This window comes from Tiliqua scincoides, chromosome 5 (genome assembly GCF_035046505.1).
Source record: "Tiliqua scincoides isolate rTilSci1 chromosome 5, rTilSci1.hap2, whole genome shotgun sequence".
In the NCBI taxonomy this organism is placed as follows: Eukaryota; Metazoa; Chordata; class Lepidosauria; order Squamata; family Scincidae; genus Tiliqua; species Tiliqua scincoides.
The window spans coordinates 22,015,861-22,031,850 of record NC_089825.1 but is presented as its reverse complement, the minus strand read 5'-3'; the positions used below and the strand labels follow the sequence as shown (position 1 = coordinate 22,031,850).

The following is a 15,990-nucleotide window of genomic DNA, read 5'->3' as shown; positions in this document are numbered from 1 at the left end:
CATGTTGATTCCCAGCCTGTCCTATGGGGCTAGTTGGATCTGTGTTAGCTGTTTAGCTAGCACAAATCCAAGCAGCTCATGTAAGTCTTCTCGGGCCAGGGACAGGTGTTAGGATATGACCTGCGCTGCTGCAGCGAAGCCCGTTGCCCTCCTTCGCCTGATCCACCTCCTGAACTACCCTCTCCCAACCCCAGAACACTCTCCAGCCACCTTCTCACACTCCTGCACCACCTGGCTTAAATGTACCCCACTGGGCTGGTGCAGGGTCTAGATCCGGCCCTTCCGGGACTGCGTCGACTTCCACGCCAGCCCAGCCAACTCTGAAGTTGGTGCAAACATACCTTATGGCTTGCAATCTGCTGTATTAGATAGCTGCATGGCTGAGTCTCCACCATCCATGTTATCAAAGTTATGAAACTACTAATGTTGTATTGAGACCAGTGCCATTATAAGTGGCAATGGGGACTCACTTCCATTACTCCATCAAAATGATTTTATTTTCACAGTTCCTAAGTCACAGGTGGGGTTTTATCTTTGGCTGCAGGGCCTGATATTGCTAATTGTCTGTGTTTGAAGAATGCAGCCTTTTACTCAAGCCTGGATTGACTTAACGTTTCCTGCAGTTAAATAATTCAGTTTATGTGCCAACTAAGTAGCAACAGCTACAGAGCCATTGTTTCATTGAGCATTTGCAAGTACATAATTTGTAAATTATGCTTTGTTTAACTTCAGATTCACTTTGAAATGGAAATGGCTGTATACAAGGCAAACATTCACTAGATATGTATTGAAACAAAACAACTCAAGGCTCTGAAATCATGCATATCGCAGGTCACCCATAAGGTGCCTGTATGAAGCAAATAAAATATTATAAATTTGCACCAGAATGTCATGTTCTCTGCCTTGCTTGTTACTGAAAATATCTACCATGCAGCAACTCTGACTTAATATAACCTTGTTTAAATTGGACCTTTTTTTTTGAAAGGACAATTTCTTAAGCTAAATTGATTAAAATGTTCTTTGGCAGTTTTTAGAGCCAAACTGAAAGCTGGATTGAAAGCATTTTTAAGTGGCATGCTTACAGGTTGCCACATCTCTTTCTTAACAAAAAGCAGCTGTGGGGGGCATGACAGAGCTTCTGAATGGGAACTGTGGTGTTCGGGAGGCCATTCTCCTGCAAAGAAACCTTCTCTACACTTGCTTTGGAGGCAAATATAAGCTTCAGGGAGGCACTGTTCATTAGGGAAATGCCAGGAGGAGATTAACCCTCCTCCTCTTGCACTATGATCCTGATCAAGATAATCAAATCATGGAATGGACCCGCAAAGTCATCTAGACCACCCCCCTGCCTACCAGGAAATCCTCCTAGGGCGTGCCTGTCTAGCATCTGCTTGAAGATCTCCACCACCTCCTTTGACAATCCGTTCCACTGCTGAACAACCCTGATCATCCAGGATCAACCCCCCCTGTAGCTGTTTTTATTAACAAAGCCATGTGACCATTTTTAAGCATGCTTTAAAAAAAAAATGCTGTTAGCAAAATTGATAGTTTGGGGCTTAGGGACCAATCCTATCAGGCTCACATCAACCCAGCACCTTCGCTCAGTGTTGCAAATGTGCCGTAAGGCATGCCTGTGACACTTACCACTGGTCTGGCACCAGCGCTGGCTCAGTGCGAGCCTGCACTGGGTGAGCGCCAGGCAGAGGATGGCCAAACGCCACTGGGAGCTCTGGGCGAATGGTAAGGCCACCGAATGGTAAGTTGGGGGATGGAGGGAGGCTTTCTGGGGTATGGGGAGGGTGAGAAGAAGGCAGGGTGGGGGGTGGAAGTAGGGCAGGAAGGGGCAAAGACAATAGCAGGCCCTGCCATCATATCCTAATCCTCCTTCCCACCCAGAAAGTGACATGAGCATCCTCGAATCTGTGCCTGCTCAATAGCAGATGCAGATCTGAGAAGATCCATCAGGGCTGCCTGAGTTTTATGCTCCCTTACCCTGAGGAGACCTGGTGCTGCTTTCCAGCCCCGCTGGGTGCAGTGGTCACCATTTTGGCGCTGCATCAGCCCTGGGCTCCAGGAAGCATTAGGTTGGTTGGCAACCTTCAGTCTCGAAAGACTATGGTATAAGCCTACACCACCCAGTATTCCCAGGTGGTCTCCCATCCAAGTACTAACCAGGCCTGGCCCTGCTTAGCTTCCGAGATCAGACAATATCGGGCAAGCTGTTAATCAGCCTAACACTGCAGTGTTCTAATCAACACCAAATATTAAGCTAAAATCTAGGAAGTATTCCAGATGAAACTGTATTCCAGATGAAACTCATCCAAACTGAGATGTTGAGAAAATAAACATTGTTTTTGTGTCTCATAATACCAGCATTTCTTTAGATAGCATTGCTTTGGAAAACACTTTTAAATTCATCCCTTGAAATGTTTTACAGCCTCCAAAAGGAAAACATCCCTCCTAAGATTAAAAAAAAACCAAAACCTTAATGATCCCACAGCAAACCCAATGAAGTCCATGATTTATTCTGCAATGCTGTTATAGGATTCTGTGCTTGCTAGTGGTTTTTGAACGCATTCCCAGAAGGGCTGCGGATAGCATCTGCTTTCCTTTGTCTTTCGGACAATGACTAGAAGACTTGCTCCCATAAATCAGTTTGAACCTCCGTAAAAAAAAAAAAAAATTCCAAACTTTGTAACAATGGAAAGATTCCTGCAAAAGGATAAAAAAAGTACTGTTGTGGGAGCATTAAAAGTAGGAGAGCATACTCAATGCCTTGTTTTAATGATAATTTTCCCGATCGCCCAATTAAAGGGGGATCAGAGTTTGTTTAGCCTGGCCTGGAACACGAGAGTCTCCTCCCAGTTGGGGAGTGGAGGAGGGCTGGAACTGGTGGCCACGGGGGCCTTTTAAAAAGCACAATGCCCCCTCTTCCTCCTTTACACGTGGGCGCTGTGGACACCCACCCACCTGCCCATGCTTCTGACAGTCTGAGTTTTACTGGTTGCCATTTGGGGCTGGGTAGGAATTTTTTGCTGCCTGCCAAGATTGGCCAAGGGTCAGGCAGTTTTTTCGCCTACCCCAGACTGTCTAGGGTCAGGGGTTTCTCCCCTTCCAGCTGCCATTGGTCACTTTATGAGGGCAGGTGATGTGGGCTAGGAGGCGTGAAATGGACTTTGGGCATGCACCTTCGGGTGGCATAGGCAGGGCAGAACCCAATTGCAGTTCTCAGGGGCTTGGCGGCAGGAGGACATAGACGGGGCCCTGGCCAGGACCATGGGGTCTGCCTCAGAGGCTCAGCGGCTTGAGGTGACACAGCCCGCGGTCCGGCTGCCTTGCCCTTAAGGGACAGACCTAGATGAGCTGTGCCGCTTAACAGCGGGGTGCGGCTTGGAGTCGGGTGCATGCCCACCTGGGGGCAGATGAGTTCTGGTACCGCTCAGGGGTCCCGCCTCTGCACCACTGGGGGGCTTCACTACCTTGAAAGCTGCAGGGGTCAGCCTCCTCTTCTGTTGTAACTGCTAAATAAAGTGGCCCTTTCTGCCACAGCTGTTGTCTTGAGTGTTCATTGGACGGTGTGAAAACAAAAGTGAGAATGGGATGGATGCAACATCCTCCTTCAGTCAGGAAATTTTCCTGGTGTACTTTAATATAGGTTTATTTGCCCTTTTGTACCTTTTTCTTTCTCCAGGCATGAACCCTCTTGCTGCTCTATAAATTGACTATGACTGCCATCATAACAATAGCTGTGCATTCCCTGCAGCACTGAGAACACCTCTGTCTGTGCCATGCTAATGATAAAATAATAATACAACTGATAATACAATTAAGCAGAGGTGTCACTAGGGTTTGCATCACCTGATACGAGAACCCATTGCATCACCCCCATGATGTGACCCATACACCCAGACCATACAGAATAAATTACCAATAATTACCAATAATTTTATAAATAAATAAACGGGGGAGACAGCACACTGCTAATCAGCTCTCAGAACTCCTCTGGGCAAAAGGCCCTGAGAGATGAGTGTTGCGAGGGGGTGTGGTGTGGGGTGGATGGCAACATGGTGGCACCTCCTAGCCTGCACCCAGGGCATTTGTCCCTCTTGCCCCTCCCAGGTACGCCACTGGGTCTGAGTGGTATTATATTTTGATCAAAGTGAAAACACCCTTGTCAATGAGTAAGATCCCATTGAATTAATGAAACTGCTGCTGTGAGTTTAAAAGCAACGTGTGAAAACGTGACAGTGTTTCCAATTTGTAATGTGAACATATTTTTCTCTGCCTTGCAGTCTCATTATCTCATGAGGTTCTCGTGTCCTTCTAAAAATCTGTAACAACAGTGATGTGAGGAAAAACCATGCATGCATACTGAAAGCAATTTCCATTTTTCTGAACTTCATTCACTTACGTATAGATTTTATTAATAGCAAGTCTCAATGTTGATGAACCATTTAGTCAAATGCCTTGGTGTACTGAAACAAATGCAATTTTAGAGACAAATGGAAGAGTTCTTTCCCCATCACCTATAATTTGCTTTGCATAAAAAAAAGAAAAGAATGCAAGTGAGAAGAAGTGGCTGACCCTATATATACTGCTCTTAAATCTTGGTTGTAAACAATGTAAGATGAATTATTCTGTTAAGATGCAATGATTGAATTCCAGTAGTCAAGTGATCTTTTTAATAAAAATGAAGTATAAAATCATTTTAAATTCCCATCAGTTTCAGTCATGGAGGTCTTAGAGGTGTTGATCTGTTGCAACAAAAACAACAAGAGTTTTGTGATGCCTTAAAGACAAGTGTATTGTGTCATGATGAGTTTCTATCAGCAAGAAGCTACTTCATCAGATACATAGTAGGAGAGCATTATAAATGTACTGAACTTTCTGACTGAAATAAATGGGACTTAAAAGCGTCTTACACTTGAATTTGCTTAAAGTTTGGATTACCCATTCAGAAAAGCTGACACTAACTCAAGAGGAAAAGCTGATACCATATCCTTTTTCCAGCAAACACCCGCTTCCTAACCTACGACAGCATTTCTAAAACTGTGGGTTAGAACCCACTTGGTGGGTCCTGCAGAGCCTCTAGTGAAAACATGGGTAATGGAAAGATCAGATAACTAATTGCTTCAAGCCCTGAAGCTGAAAAAAGCAGATGGCTGCTAACTGCCCATCAAAGAGCTGAACTCCTACAGTTTGCAAGCTTGTGTAAATATAGGGAGATAAACCTTTAAGCACTTTTTTCCCCAAGACCATCAATGACAGGTAGTGGGGGCAGGTCAGACTGGATCACATAATTAAGCCCCTCAAGCATTAAGGCTAATCAATATGGCTGTCGCATTACAAGAATTTTTTTGCAAAAATAAATAAATACTTGCAAATAAATAAAAAAATTATTTCTTTCTAGATCACCTTTTTAAAAGTCTCATAAAACTAGGTGGGTCATTTTCAGAGTGTCATTTTTATAAGTGGTCCCTGGTGCTAAAACGTTTCAGAACCACTAACCTAGGATATTGGAGGATCCATCTGATTGATTTATTATTTACTTATTACATTTACACCCCACTTTTCAGCCGTTGGCTAAAAAAGGAAAGGTTATCTTCCATTGATCTATAGTTTTCAAGTACCTGGTTCTTCGTTATTCAGTTTCATCCCAGGCTCCAGACATGTAACCCTGGTGAAGCTACAGCCCAATCTGGAGATAAGGAGACCAGTGAGAAGAAGGCACTACGGGGTGCAGGGACCCGCAGGTTAGACTACCCAAGCAGGCAGCCATGTCTCTTGAGGTACAACCACCCCATATAAACTAGTCCTCTTTGTTTGATAGAACAAAAAATCTGTGAAGAAATCACAGTGCCAAAGCAGCACTTGGCTGTAGCCCCTAAAAGAGTCACTACCCACCAGCAAGGTGAGCTGACCCTTGACTCTATAGAACTTTGCTTCTAGACCAGCATGGCAGTCCAAACACCTCATCATTAAAGCAAACCCACCTGGCCCAGATGTGTCTTTCTTTATCCATGCAACTTTCTCTCACTTTGTCCTGTCCTGCACTGTTCTACGTTGTCTTGTTCCACTCAGATTCATCTCCCCTCACCCAGTCCTGTCTTGCTTCTGGTGACTCCTTCTGCCTCTAACCATCTGCTTCTTGCTCACTCATGCCTGAAATTGATCTTTGTACCCCACTTCAGTCCCTGGCTATAGCATAACAAATACTGCTTGCCCTGCATCTCTTCCTTTCAGGTATCGGGACAGAATCAAGAATCCCTTCTAACCAAGAGTGATAGCCTGCTATTTCATTCTTTTGGAAAAGTCTTTAACAAGTAGTCCTGCAGTTGCTATAGTTTTTGGTTTTGCATTGGCTTGGCATGTTTAATAAATCTCCTTTCCTTCCTTTCTACAAATAATAGAGGAGTTTTCTGTTAAATTGTTGATTCTGGAAGATACCAGAAGTAATCCCACCTATTAAGATTGATTTCTGTTGCTCAGAAAAGGTGGTTTGTAATTGAAGACCAGATTCATTTATAGTCACCTAATAAAAAAGTGCGGAATTGAAAGTTCTTCAGATACCAAAAGGGAAAAAAATCAATTTAAATTAAAGTCTTTTCAAATTCAAGTTCACTCTTTTAACTTTTCAGTTGTAAGTAAGAATACAGAAAATACTTGGGCCTTCAACATTGCAACCCACATTTCGGTCTTAAGGTTCTTTCACGCATCACAACATTTTCCCAAATCCATTTTCCTCTGATTAAATACAGAAATCTTCTGGTGCACTTTCTTGATGGATGAAAGCATTTGCTCCTTGCTATACAATTCATTATGCAAGAGGAATGGTTCCTTATGAGGAAAGGCTACGGCGTTTGGGCCTCTTCAGCCTAGAAAAGAGACACTTGAGGGGGGACATGATTGAGACATACAAAATTATGCAGGGGATGGACAGAGTGGCTAGGGAGATGCTCTTTACACTCTCACATAACACCAGAACCAGGGGACATCCACTAAAATTGAGTGTTGGGAGAGTTAGGACAAAAGAAAATATTTCTTTACTCAGCGTGTGGTTGGTCTGTGGAACTCCTTGCCACAGGATGTGGTGATGGCGTCTAGCCTGGACACCTTTAAAAGGGGATTGGACAAGTTTCTGGAGGAAAAATCCATTATGGGGTACAAGCCATGATGTGTATGCGCACCCTTCTGATTTTAGAAATGGGTTATGTCAGAATGCCAGATGCAAGGGAGGGCACCAGGATGAGGTCTCTTGTTATCTGGTGTGTTCCCTGGGGCATTTGGTGGGCTGCTGTGAGATACAGGAAGCTGGACTAGATGGGCCTATGGCCTGATCCAGTGGGGCTGTTCTTATGTTCTTATGTCTATCAAGTAGCTGTGCTTACCAAAATGTACATTTTTATTTTTTAAAAAATATCTTCTGTAGCTGCTCTGACATAGTACATAAATAAGATGACTAGTTCCAACCCAAGCTGTGCCTTGTCCTGCTTCCAACAATGGCCAGTTGGGTGCCTCTGGTCAGTGGTATAGCTAGCCACTGTGGCACCCAGGGCAAACTTCTATACTATGCCCCCAACATCATACCCAGAAATCACACACGCCCAACTCAGAATACCCACTGGAGCCTTTAAACTGGAACTTCCAATTTTTGCAAAGGTGGTTTTTGCAGGACTTGTCAGTTTCTGATATTCTGAGTTGTTACGCCCTCCCCCCACAGCTTGAAGCCCAGGGCAATTGCCCCCTGCTCCCCTTAGTTACGCCACTGTCTCTGGTAACCCTACAAACAGGGCTTGAAGCCTTCTTTCCGTTGCTTGTTTTCAAAGTCTGATATTCAAAGTTATATTGCCTTTGAATCTGGAAGACCCATTTAGATATCATTGTTAATACCCACTGATAGCCATATCATTCATGAATGTCTCTTTCTAAAATCTTTTAGGTTAATGACCAATGCCGCATCTTGTGGCAGTGAATGCCATAAATTAACTATGTGTTGCATGAGATAATACTTCATTTTGTCTGTTCTGAACTTACTGTCAGTCATTTTCATTGGACAACTGACTAATCCAATGTGCTGAGAGAGACAGAAATATCTCTTTATCCAGTCTCTTCATGCTAAAATTCTGTCATGTTCCCTCTAACCTTTGTTTTCTAAACAGTTGATGTTTCCATTGAGCTGTCCACCATGACCGCACATTCTCTTATCTGGGTATTCACAGGCAGTTCAGACCTTATCAACATATATATGAAAGCTGGAGTATATATATGAAGTGCACTGTCTGCTTTGGATTTTATCATCCTGAATAATATGGTGACATTTGCAAACTGTTCACCCAGACTCAAGATCATTTATGAATGTTAAATAGTTCAGGTCCCAAGCCAGATCAGAATTGTAGCAAGTCTCACACAGTCAAGAGAGGCCATTTTTCTTCTTAACATATGCAAATGTGGAAAATTGACTATGTTAATGGTGCTGTCCATTTTATTATAATTGACATCCATCAGAGAACTTGTATTTCTTTCTGACCTCCTTTAGTAGAAAGATGGAGAGACTTGTATTCCACCAGAAATTTGGAGAATAGTGGAGATTTCTGACAGTTGCTCTTATGTAATTTTAAATGTAAAGGTTGTTTGTGTTGTTTTTTTGTTTGTTTGTTTGTTTTTAGCTGTTTTGGTTTAATTTTTGCTTTGTGTTAATTGAACTGTTTCATTTGTATGGATTCTCTTGTATGCATTTTTAAATCACTGTAAATCATTTTTTGAACCAACCATTTTATTTTATTACATTATTATTAACCAGTTCTTCCTTTAAGGGGTTCAGGGTGATATGCTTCATTCTTTTTCTATCCCCATTTTGTTCTCACAATAATCTTATGATGTAGATTTGAGTGACACAGAAAGAGTGACTGGCTTATTTCACCCACAGCCTATTGGGCATTAGCACTGGCAAAATGAGCATTCCACCAGCGCTAACTGCTGCAAAAGCACCATAAGACACTAACTGCTACAAAAGTGCTGTAAAGAGCTCAGTAGCCCAGTTTTGTTGGCTGCACCAGTGGGGGTGGGAATAGGATTGGGATCTAGTGAAATGGTTGGCAACCTTCAGTCTTGAAAGACTATGGTATAAGCCTACAGTACCCAGTATTCCCAGGCGGTCTCCCATCCAAGCACTAACCAGGGCTGACCCTGCTTAGCTTCTGAGATCAGATGAGATCGGGCATGTGCAGGGTGAACTTCATGGACAAGTGGAGCTTTGGCAGAGTACCAGTGTTATGTTTAGAGTGCTAGACTTGGTCAAGAGAATGTGGGTTCAAATCTCCTCTCAGGTATGTAGCTCTCTCAACCCAACCTCCCTGATAGGGTTGTTGAGAGGATAAAAGGAAGGGGAAGAGCCATGTACACTGCTGTCTGCTCCCTGAAGGCAGCATGATACATAAGTAATAAAATAAATAAGCTAACGTTTCCCTAGATCTAGTTCATTATACTTTACTGGAACCTGCTGGTATAAATGTCAAAAAATATCTTGTTTCTTGTGTCCTCAGGCCGATATGCTACTATCCCAGGGAGCTGTAACTTTGAAACACCAGGCCAAAACTGGACTGCTGAGTGTGGATTGACACAAGATTCCAATGATGAGTTTGACTGGCAGATGAGCACTGGTGCTGTCATAAAACAAGGAGGCCCAGCCGAAGATCACACGCCAGGTAATGTAACATGAATCTCTGATACTTTTGGAAAATGATTGAAGGCTGTTATTCCTCATACAGATACCCTCATCCCATTTGCTGAAGGACTCAGGTCACAGGTAGACAGGAAATCAATATTGCCTGTGGTGAAAAGCGAGCAACCAACAGTGAGCAAATGCTACCTAGAACTATTTGCAAAAGACCAAATGAAAGAAGGTTATTTGGTTTTCCATGGTGACAACATAATAGAAAAAAGACAGCCCGAACAGCTGAGAGGAACTGGACCAAGCAAGTCCATTGAACCTTGTCTGAGGGAGGTGCTTGAATGGAAATAAAATGAACAGCCTGATAGTTGCCAGTTATTAGCCATTTTAATTATTGCTTCAGTTAGCAGCAGTCAGTAATCAGTATAATTTTATAAATTGTTCTTTTCAAAGAAGACCTGATTGTTGCATTCCCAGTTCTCTCTTGTGGCTAGGTGCATTTGTTTAGCTGTCTCTGAAGATAACGGGCTGCTAAATAAAATGTAAAGATACTAATTAATCAGGACCCCCATGGGAGAAAAAAATGCTATGGTAGATTAACTAATTATCCTATACATTTGCATGAATCTTCAAAAATACTGTTAATTAAAGTGGTGCTTGTAAACCTTTCCCCTTCCAGGGTTACTGAGATGAAGAATTAAAAGTTGCAATCAGTGTGACGGTTCTTAGCTGGAGGGACAATTGGTGACTATCCAATCTCCCATGGTAGCAGGCTTGTTCATGGAAGATGTCGAATGTATTTTCCGAGTACTTGCAGGGATCACAGCACAAGCATAGTGAAGAAGTAGCTGTCAGTGAAAAAAATAATTCAGCGGAACCCAACTGCGTTAGTTCAGTGGTTCTCAAACTTTTTAGAGGCTGCTGCCTGATTTATAAATGCCAAGGGTTGTGGCTATAATGGTGATTGGACAGCAGTGCTCCCACCACAAGTAGCAGCTTGGTTAACCCTTGATGGACACAAAAGATTCTGTCCTGTCAGTTTCACGAACCACAAAAAATTTGGGTCATGACTCACTGGTGGGTCCAGTCCAGTGGGTCATGCATTAGTTGATCTCTCATTATTTGATTGCTGCTCAGCAATTGATGATCCGCAGCTGAATGTGTAGAATAGTTTCCACTGATGTGTGTACTCTGTTCAGATGAAACATGGGGTACCCTGAACAAGAGCAGAATTGTGAAACCATACCCCGGACTATATTTGTGCAAGTATACCCAACCTGTAGAATGACAGAGTGGTTTTTGTGCCATCAGTTCAGAACTTATGGTGGCAGATCATGAAATCCCCCACCGTAGGACCCAGATAGCACTGGGCCATTGACCACTATACTATACCAGCTTGTCTAATGATTCATTCACACAAGCAAGTCATCATTTGTGCTTCAATTAGTGAGTGATAAGAATGTATATTTGAGCAAGCTCATAGGGCTTAAATGATAGTAACCTGACAGCAGAAATTGGCTGTGCATTCATTAAACTATACTGGAGCAACCCAGATCTGAATATACACAGGAAGTTTTAAAACATGACAGATGGAGAAAAAAATGGATGTGTAGAACAAAGAACAGCTTTGTCAAAAAAGGTAGCTGTGTTTTGTTTATCTAGTGCTGATTCAGTATGATGGGTCCCAGGCAAATTTTTATGGTGTTTTGATTTTTCTAGAGTAGTTTGATTTGACAGGGTCAAAATGATGGCAGAACAGGTAATGTACCTTTCTGGATAGATCTCAGAATAAATGTAAGAAGACTATACCATAGTCTTTCAAGACTGAAGGTTGCCAACCATCTTGCCAACCAAATGTAAGAACAAAAGAGAACAGGCAAAAAGAATGACAGAGAAAAGAGTAAAATGAATATGAATATGAGCTTCAGCTTAGCTAATACCCACCAGCATGAAGGGTTATACTGAATTTCTCATATGGAAATGAAAAATTTTCAGATATTTCTTTGGGAGTATGTAAAGGAATAACATGTGAGAAAACATGCTTTTCTTTTGAGTTTGTGAATTTCCAAGCTCATGAGAACCGCAGCTTTGTCTTCCTGTACTAAGGCCATCACCCTTGACTTCAGAATAACTGGGAGCTTTTTTCCCCCCCAATAGTCATTGCTAACCTTCTGTTGCAAACTGAATGACAGCAAGAAATTACATAGGATTGAGAGTTGAACTGAGCAAGTCTCAAAATAAGCAGCCATTTTCAAGTCTTTGAGATATATCACAGCTTTGGAAGCCATTAGATAGCTGCAGTTTAGGAGTGGATGAGCCAAAATTACATACACGTGTAGAGGAAAGCAAATGTAGACTCAATGGCCATTTCAAATCCATCTGAAACAGAATCTGTAAGCAATGAAATCCCAAAACCCCTACAAAAACAGTTCATCTAGTCATGTTCCATTTCACTTTCTTCAAATACAGTGGGCCCATTGTATCTGCAGATTCAGGACCCACGAATTTCATTATCCGCAGGTCCCCAAATCTGTGGGGTTGGACCCATGTAGACTCTCAAGAGGCAAGCAGAGCTGTGCTGTGGTCACCTCCAGAGGGTGTCCCCTCCTTGGCCTCCCCAGCTCTCAGTACATCCTCTGGAGGAAATGAGAGCACAGCTCCTGTCACTTCTGGAGGATTACAGGGCCCCCAAAACCTGCAGATTTCATAATCTGTGGGTTTTCTTATTCATGGGGTGTCCTGGAATGGAACCCCTGTGGATAATGCGGGACACTCTGTGTTATTTTTGAATGCCTGCGTTGCTAATAATATTGTCCATACAATCAGTACTCTCATTGGGTATCTTAACAAACACAGTGCAATGTTGATTAATTTCTTCCCAGAAACATTTTCCCAAGCACCTGATATATTGTCTTCCATTCCACTAGAGTTGCAGTGGAATGCACAATGTAATAAAGAAGAATTTTGTGAAAATTAACACCATATACTAGCTGATGTAACCAACCAACAAAATGGGTTTGTCCTTAGGACAAACCCATTAAAACTGGCCTGAATGCCCTGGTTTGAGATGGTAATTTTTAGGCATTTAATAAAGATTCACAATCAGTTAAGACAAAAGATGTTAGAGTTGATGTGGAAGGTCATAGTCTGTGCCTTCCACTTAACAAAAAACAGAAGCATTTGTGGAGAGGGGATCTGAGGGAGACTGTGGCATTTGGGGAGGGGCTTAACCCTTCCTCTCATATAATTTTTCCAATCTTATAACCCAAATCCTATCCCCCCCCCCCACTAGTTCAGCTGCACTAAAAAGAATTGTATCCAGTAGAAGGAGGTCAAAGCAGGAGGCATCAGAAAGGGAAAGGGATCTTCCTCTGTAAGCCTTCGCCCTGCAGTGGGTCTCCTCTTTACCTAGCACAAGTCTGAGAAAAATGGGGCAGAAAGGCTACTGACAGAGGGAATCGTATCCAGCCCCTCCCACAGCCTCTTCACCCTGTTCCTCCCCCTCCCTAACCAGTTATGCCCCTTCCCCACCCCCTTTTTTTTTCAGGTGACATCTGACCAAAGTCCAGGAAAGGAAGTGAACAGTGGAGTATCTTATGGGGGGATGCTGGGAAGAACATAAGAACAGCCCCACTGGATCAGGCCATAGGCCCATCTGGTCCAGCTTCCTGTATCTCACAGTGGCCCACCAAATGCCCCAGAAGATATCAAAGCAATCTGCTATTTGCTACAGCAGGGGTTCTCAAATTTCTTGGGAGTAAAACTCCCGAGGTAAGTTGTGCAGGGGGCAGGGAAAAAGGCAGCAACGTGATTCCTAGGATAGCACTGCTGTGGGGGCAGGGGGGCTTTTTTTAAAACATAGCTTACTTGAGGCCAGCTCCACAGAGTACTCTGCAGGGCTCCCTGTGGCGAAAAGAGGGATTGCAACCCACTTCCAGTGTAGCAATCACAACCTGAAAGTGGGTCACGATAACTATTTTCACTTTTTACAAGCTATAGGAAGCCCTGCAGAGCGCTCTGTGGGGCTCTCTGCACCCCCCAGATCCTGGCAGCACGTAAGTTACGTTTTAAAAAAGGTCCCCTGCCCTCAAAGCAGTGTGATCCTGGGGTTCATGTCTCTGCCTTCCCCCTTCCCCCACCTCTTAAGGGGGCAGAGGCTGTGGTCACAGTGCCGCAGTTTGAGAACCACTGTGCAACAGCATTGCAAATTTTGCTGGAAAGTTTTAGGAATAAGTACTGGTGTTTCCCTGTAGAATAAATCGCTTCTATTTTCCCATGCTGAAAGTTATGTAATCTGATACAATGATTCCTTAACCTTTCAGTGAGTGCACTTGTTTTAGGACAGAGGATCCTTAGGTCTTTTTTGTTGTTGTTTAAATTAATCTAAAAGTTGGGCAAACGTTTATTTGCACTTTCAGCAATGGAAAAGCTGGGCGACTCCATAGAAACATATTGTTCTAATTAAGGATAAGAATCATAAATTGGAGGAGAAACAAGAGGTGCTTAATAAATCTGATGATATTTCTGAAACAATAAAAAATATACTGTCTTGCACGATCTATAGTTGTGGGTGAGACTTTCTCAGTATTGACCATGTTTTGAAGGAGTACATAAATAACAAGCACATACCATTTTTAAAAGTATTATTTGGGCTCTGTTCTTTTTTTAATCCTTTCATTTTTTAAAAAAGCAAAGAACAGTATTTATTCAGGAAAGTAAAGTAGATTTTGAGGTGCATTTAGAGCGGTTGTTGTCAATAACATAACTGAAGGTTATACGGACTACTGTAATTATATTTCTGTATTCAGGTCCAGCATCAGGGTTTGGCATCATTGGATTTTTTACAAAAGCCCTGGACCCTCAGAAGGGCCCACTGTTGATCTTTGGGACCATGCATGTGCCCACTTATGGTTTGTGCCAAAATGAACCTCTTGGGGACCACCCAGTTAGGAAGGGGCCAATGGGGGGCAGTTTGCTGAAGGCCCATGAAAACGTGTAACATTTTTAACATATGCACAGTGTCATTCTTTATAACTAATCAATCTAAATATCTTTATATTTTACTCCTTTCAATCTAAACACTGGATTGCCATCTTTACCAGCAGTGGTTTCCTCTGCTCAGGAGCAAGCTCAGTAAGAAGCCACTGATGTGCATCTGCAGATATGCACATAATTCGACTTCAATGGTGCAGCTGTGTCAAAAAGGGGGGCAGATCTTTGGGAAGATTCAGAGGAGAAAGGAGATTTAAATCTCCCTATCCCTCTTTAAACCTTCCATCCCGCAATGGGTCTCCTCAAACCTGCACAAGCTCTTTAGCACATCCAAGGAGAGCAAAGGGGAGGGAGGATGCTGATGGAGAGGATAGGATCCAGCATGTGCCATTGCCGTCAGATTCACCCCTCCCACAGCCTCCATGCCCCTGTTCCACTCCCTCCCTGCTCAATTTTCCCCCCTCCCTGCCCACCCTCATTGCTGCCTTATCTTCTCCAGTGGGTGCTGTGGGGTCTGTCAGCGGGGATGGAGCGCTGCCACGTATTGCAGCAGCACTTCCAAAGTGGAGTGCTGTGTGCGCTGTTGGTGGCCATTTTGGGACCGCAAAGTGTTCTGGCCAACAGCACAATCCTTCTTAGGATTGGGTTGACTATGATATTGTTCCAAAAACCACCTCTTGGCTCTATAGTCAACAATCATGAACATGGACTAGAAACCCCAATTTGGTCACAAGTATACATCAAAAGTATTATTGTAAATGCAATTGTGGCACCATAGTTCTTCCTTTTTATTACACTGTCAATACCAATGCGACATTGTTATTTATTTGAAGGTAATGGACACAATTTTTTATACGTCAATTCATCCATTCAACAAGAACAAGATAAAGCAAGAATATTTACCACCAGATACTTTCCAGCCAGCCTGGGCATATGCAGACTGCGTTTCTGGTTTTGGACCTGTAATTCATCCCAAACCGGAATGTTAAAGGTAAGCAGAAAGAGAGTTTAACACCTGGTGGCAGTAGTGTTTGTGTTGTCTTGAACATTCTGAATGATTTAAATCACACAGCTTATAGCAGTAGTATTATATATTTTTTACTTGATTACCAAGTCCATGATTTCTCATATATGGTCCAACCAGCTCTAAAGGGCAAAATTCATAGTGGTGACATTAACTATTTCAGAAGACCTATGTAGCAAGTACACTGGGTCACTATACATAACCTCGCTGGACATGTTATTGATATATGTAGTGCTAACATCAACCACACCTGCTCCCCCTCCTATTTTGGTCTATTACCATCTTCCGGCCATGTTGCCAATTA

At 42.9% G+C, this 15,990-nt stretch overlaps 1 protein-coding gene across 1 annotated transcript in view; it reads left to right on the top strand.

The window, feature by feature from the left end:
• Positions 1–15,990, top strand: part of MALRD1 (MAM and LDL receptor class A domain containing 1) — a 241,450-nt gene that overhangs the window by 152,257 nt on the left and 73,203 nt on the right. Inside the window, exons 24-25 of the mRNA XM_066627647.1 lie at positions 9,543–9,704; positions 15,496–15,653. Of these exons, the coding sequence (XP_066483744.1) occupies positions 9,543–9,704; positions 15,496–15,653 (320 nt within the window). The remainder of the gene's footprint in view (positions 1–9,542; positions 9,705–15,495; positions 15,654–15,990) is intronic.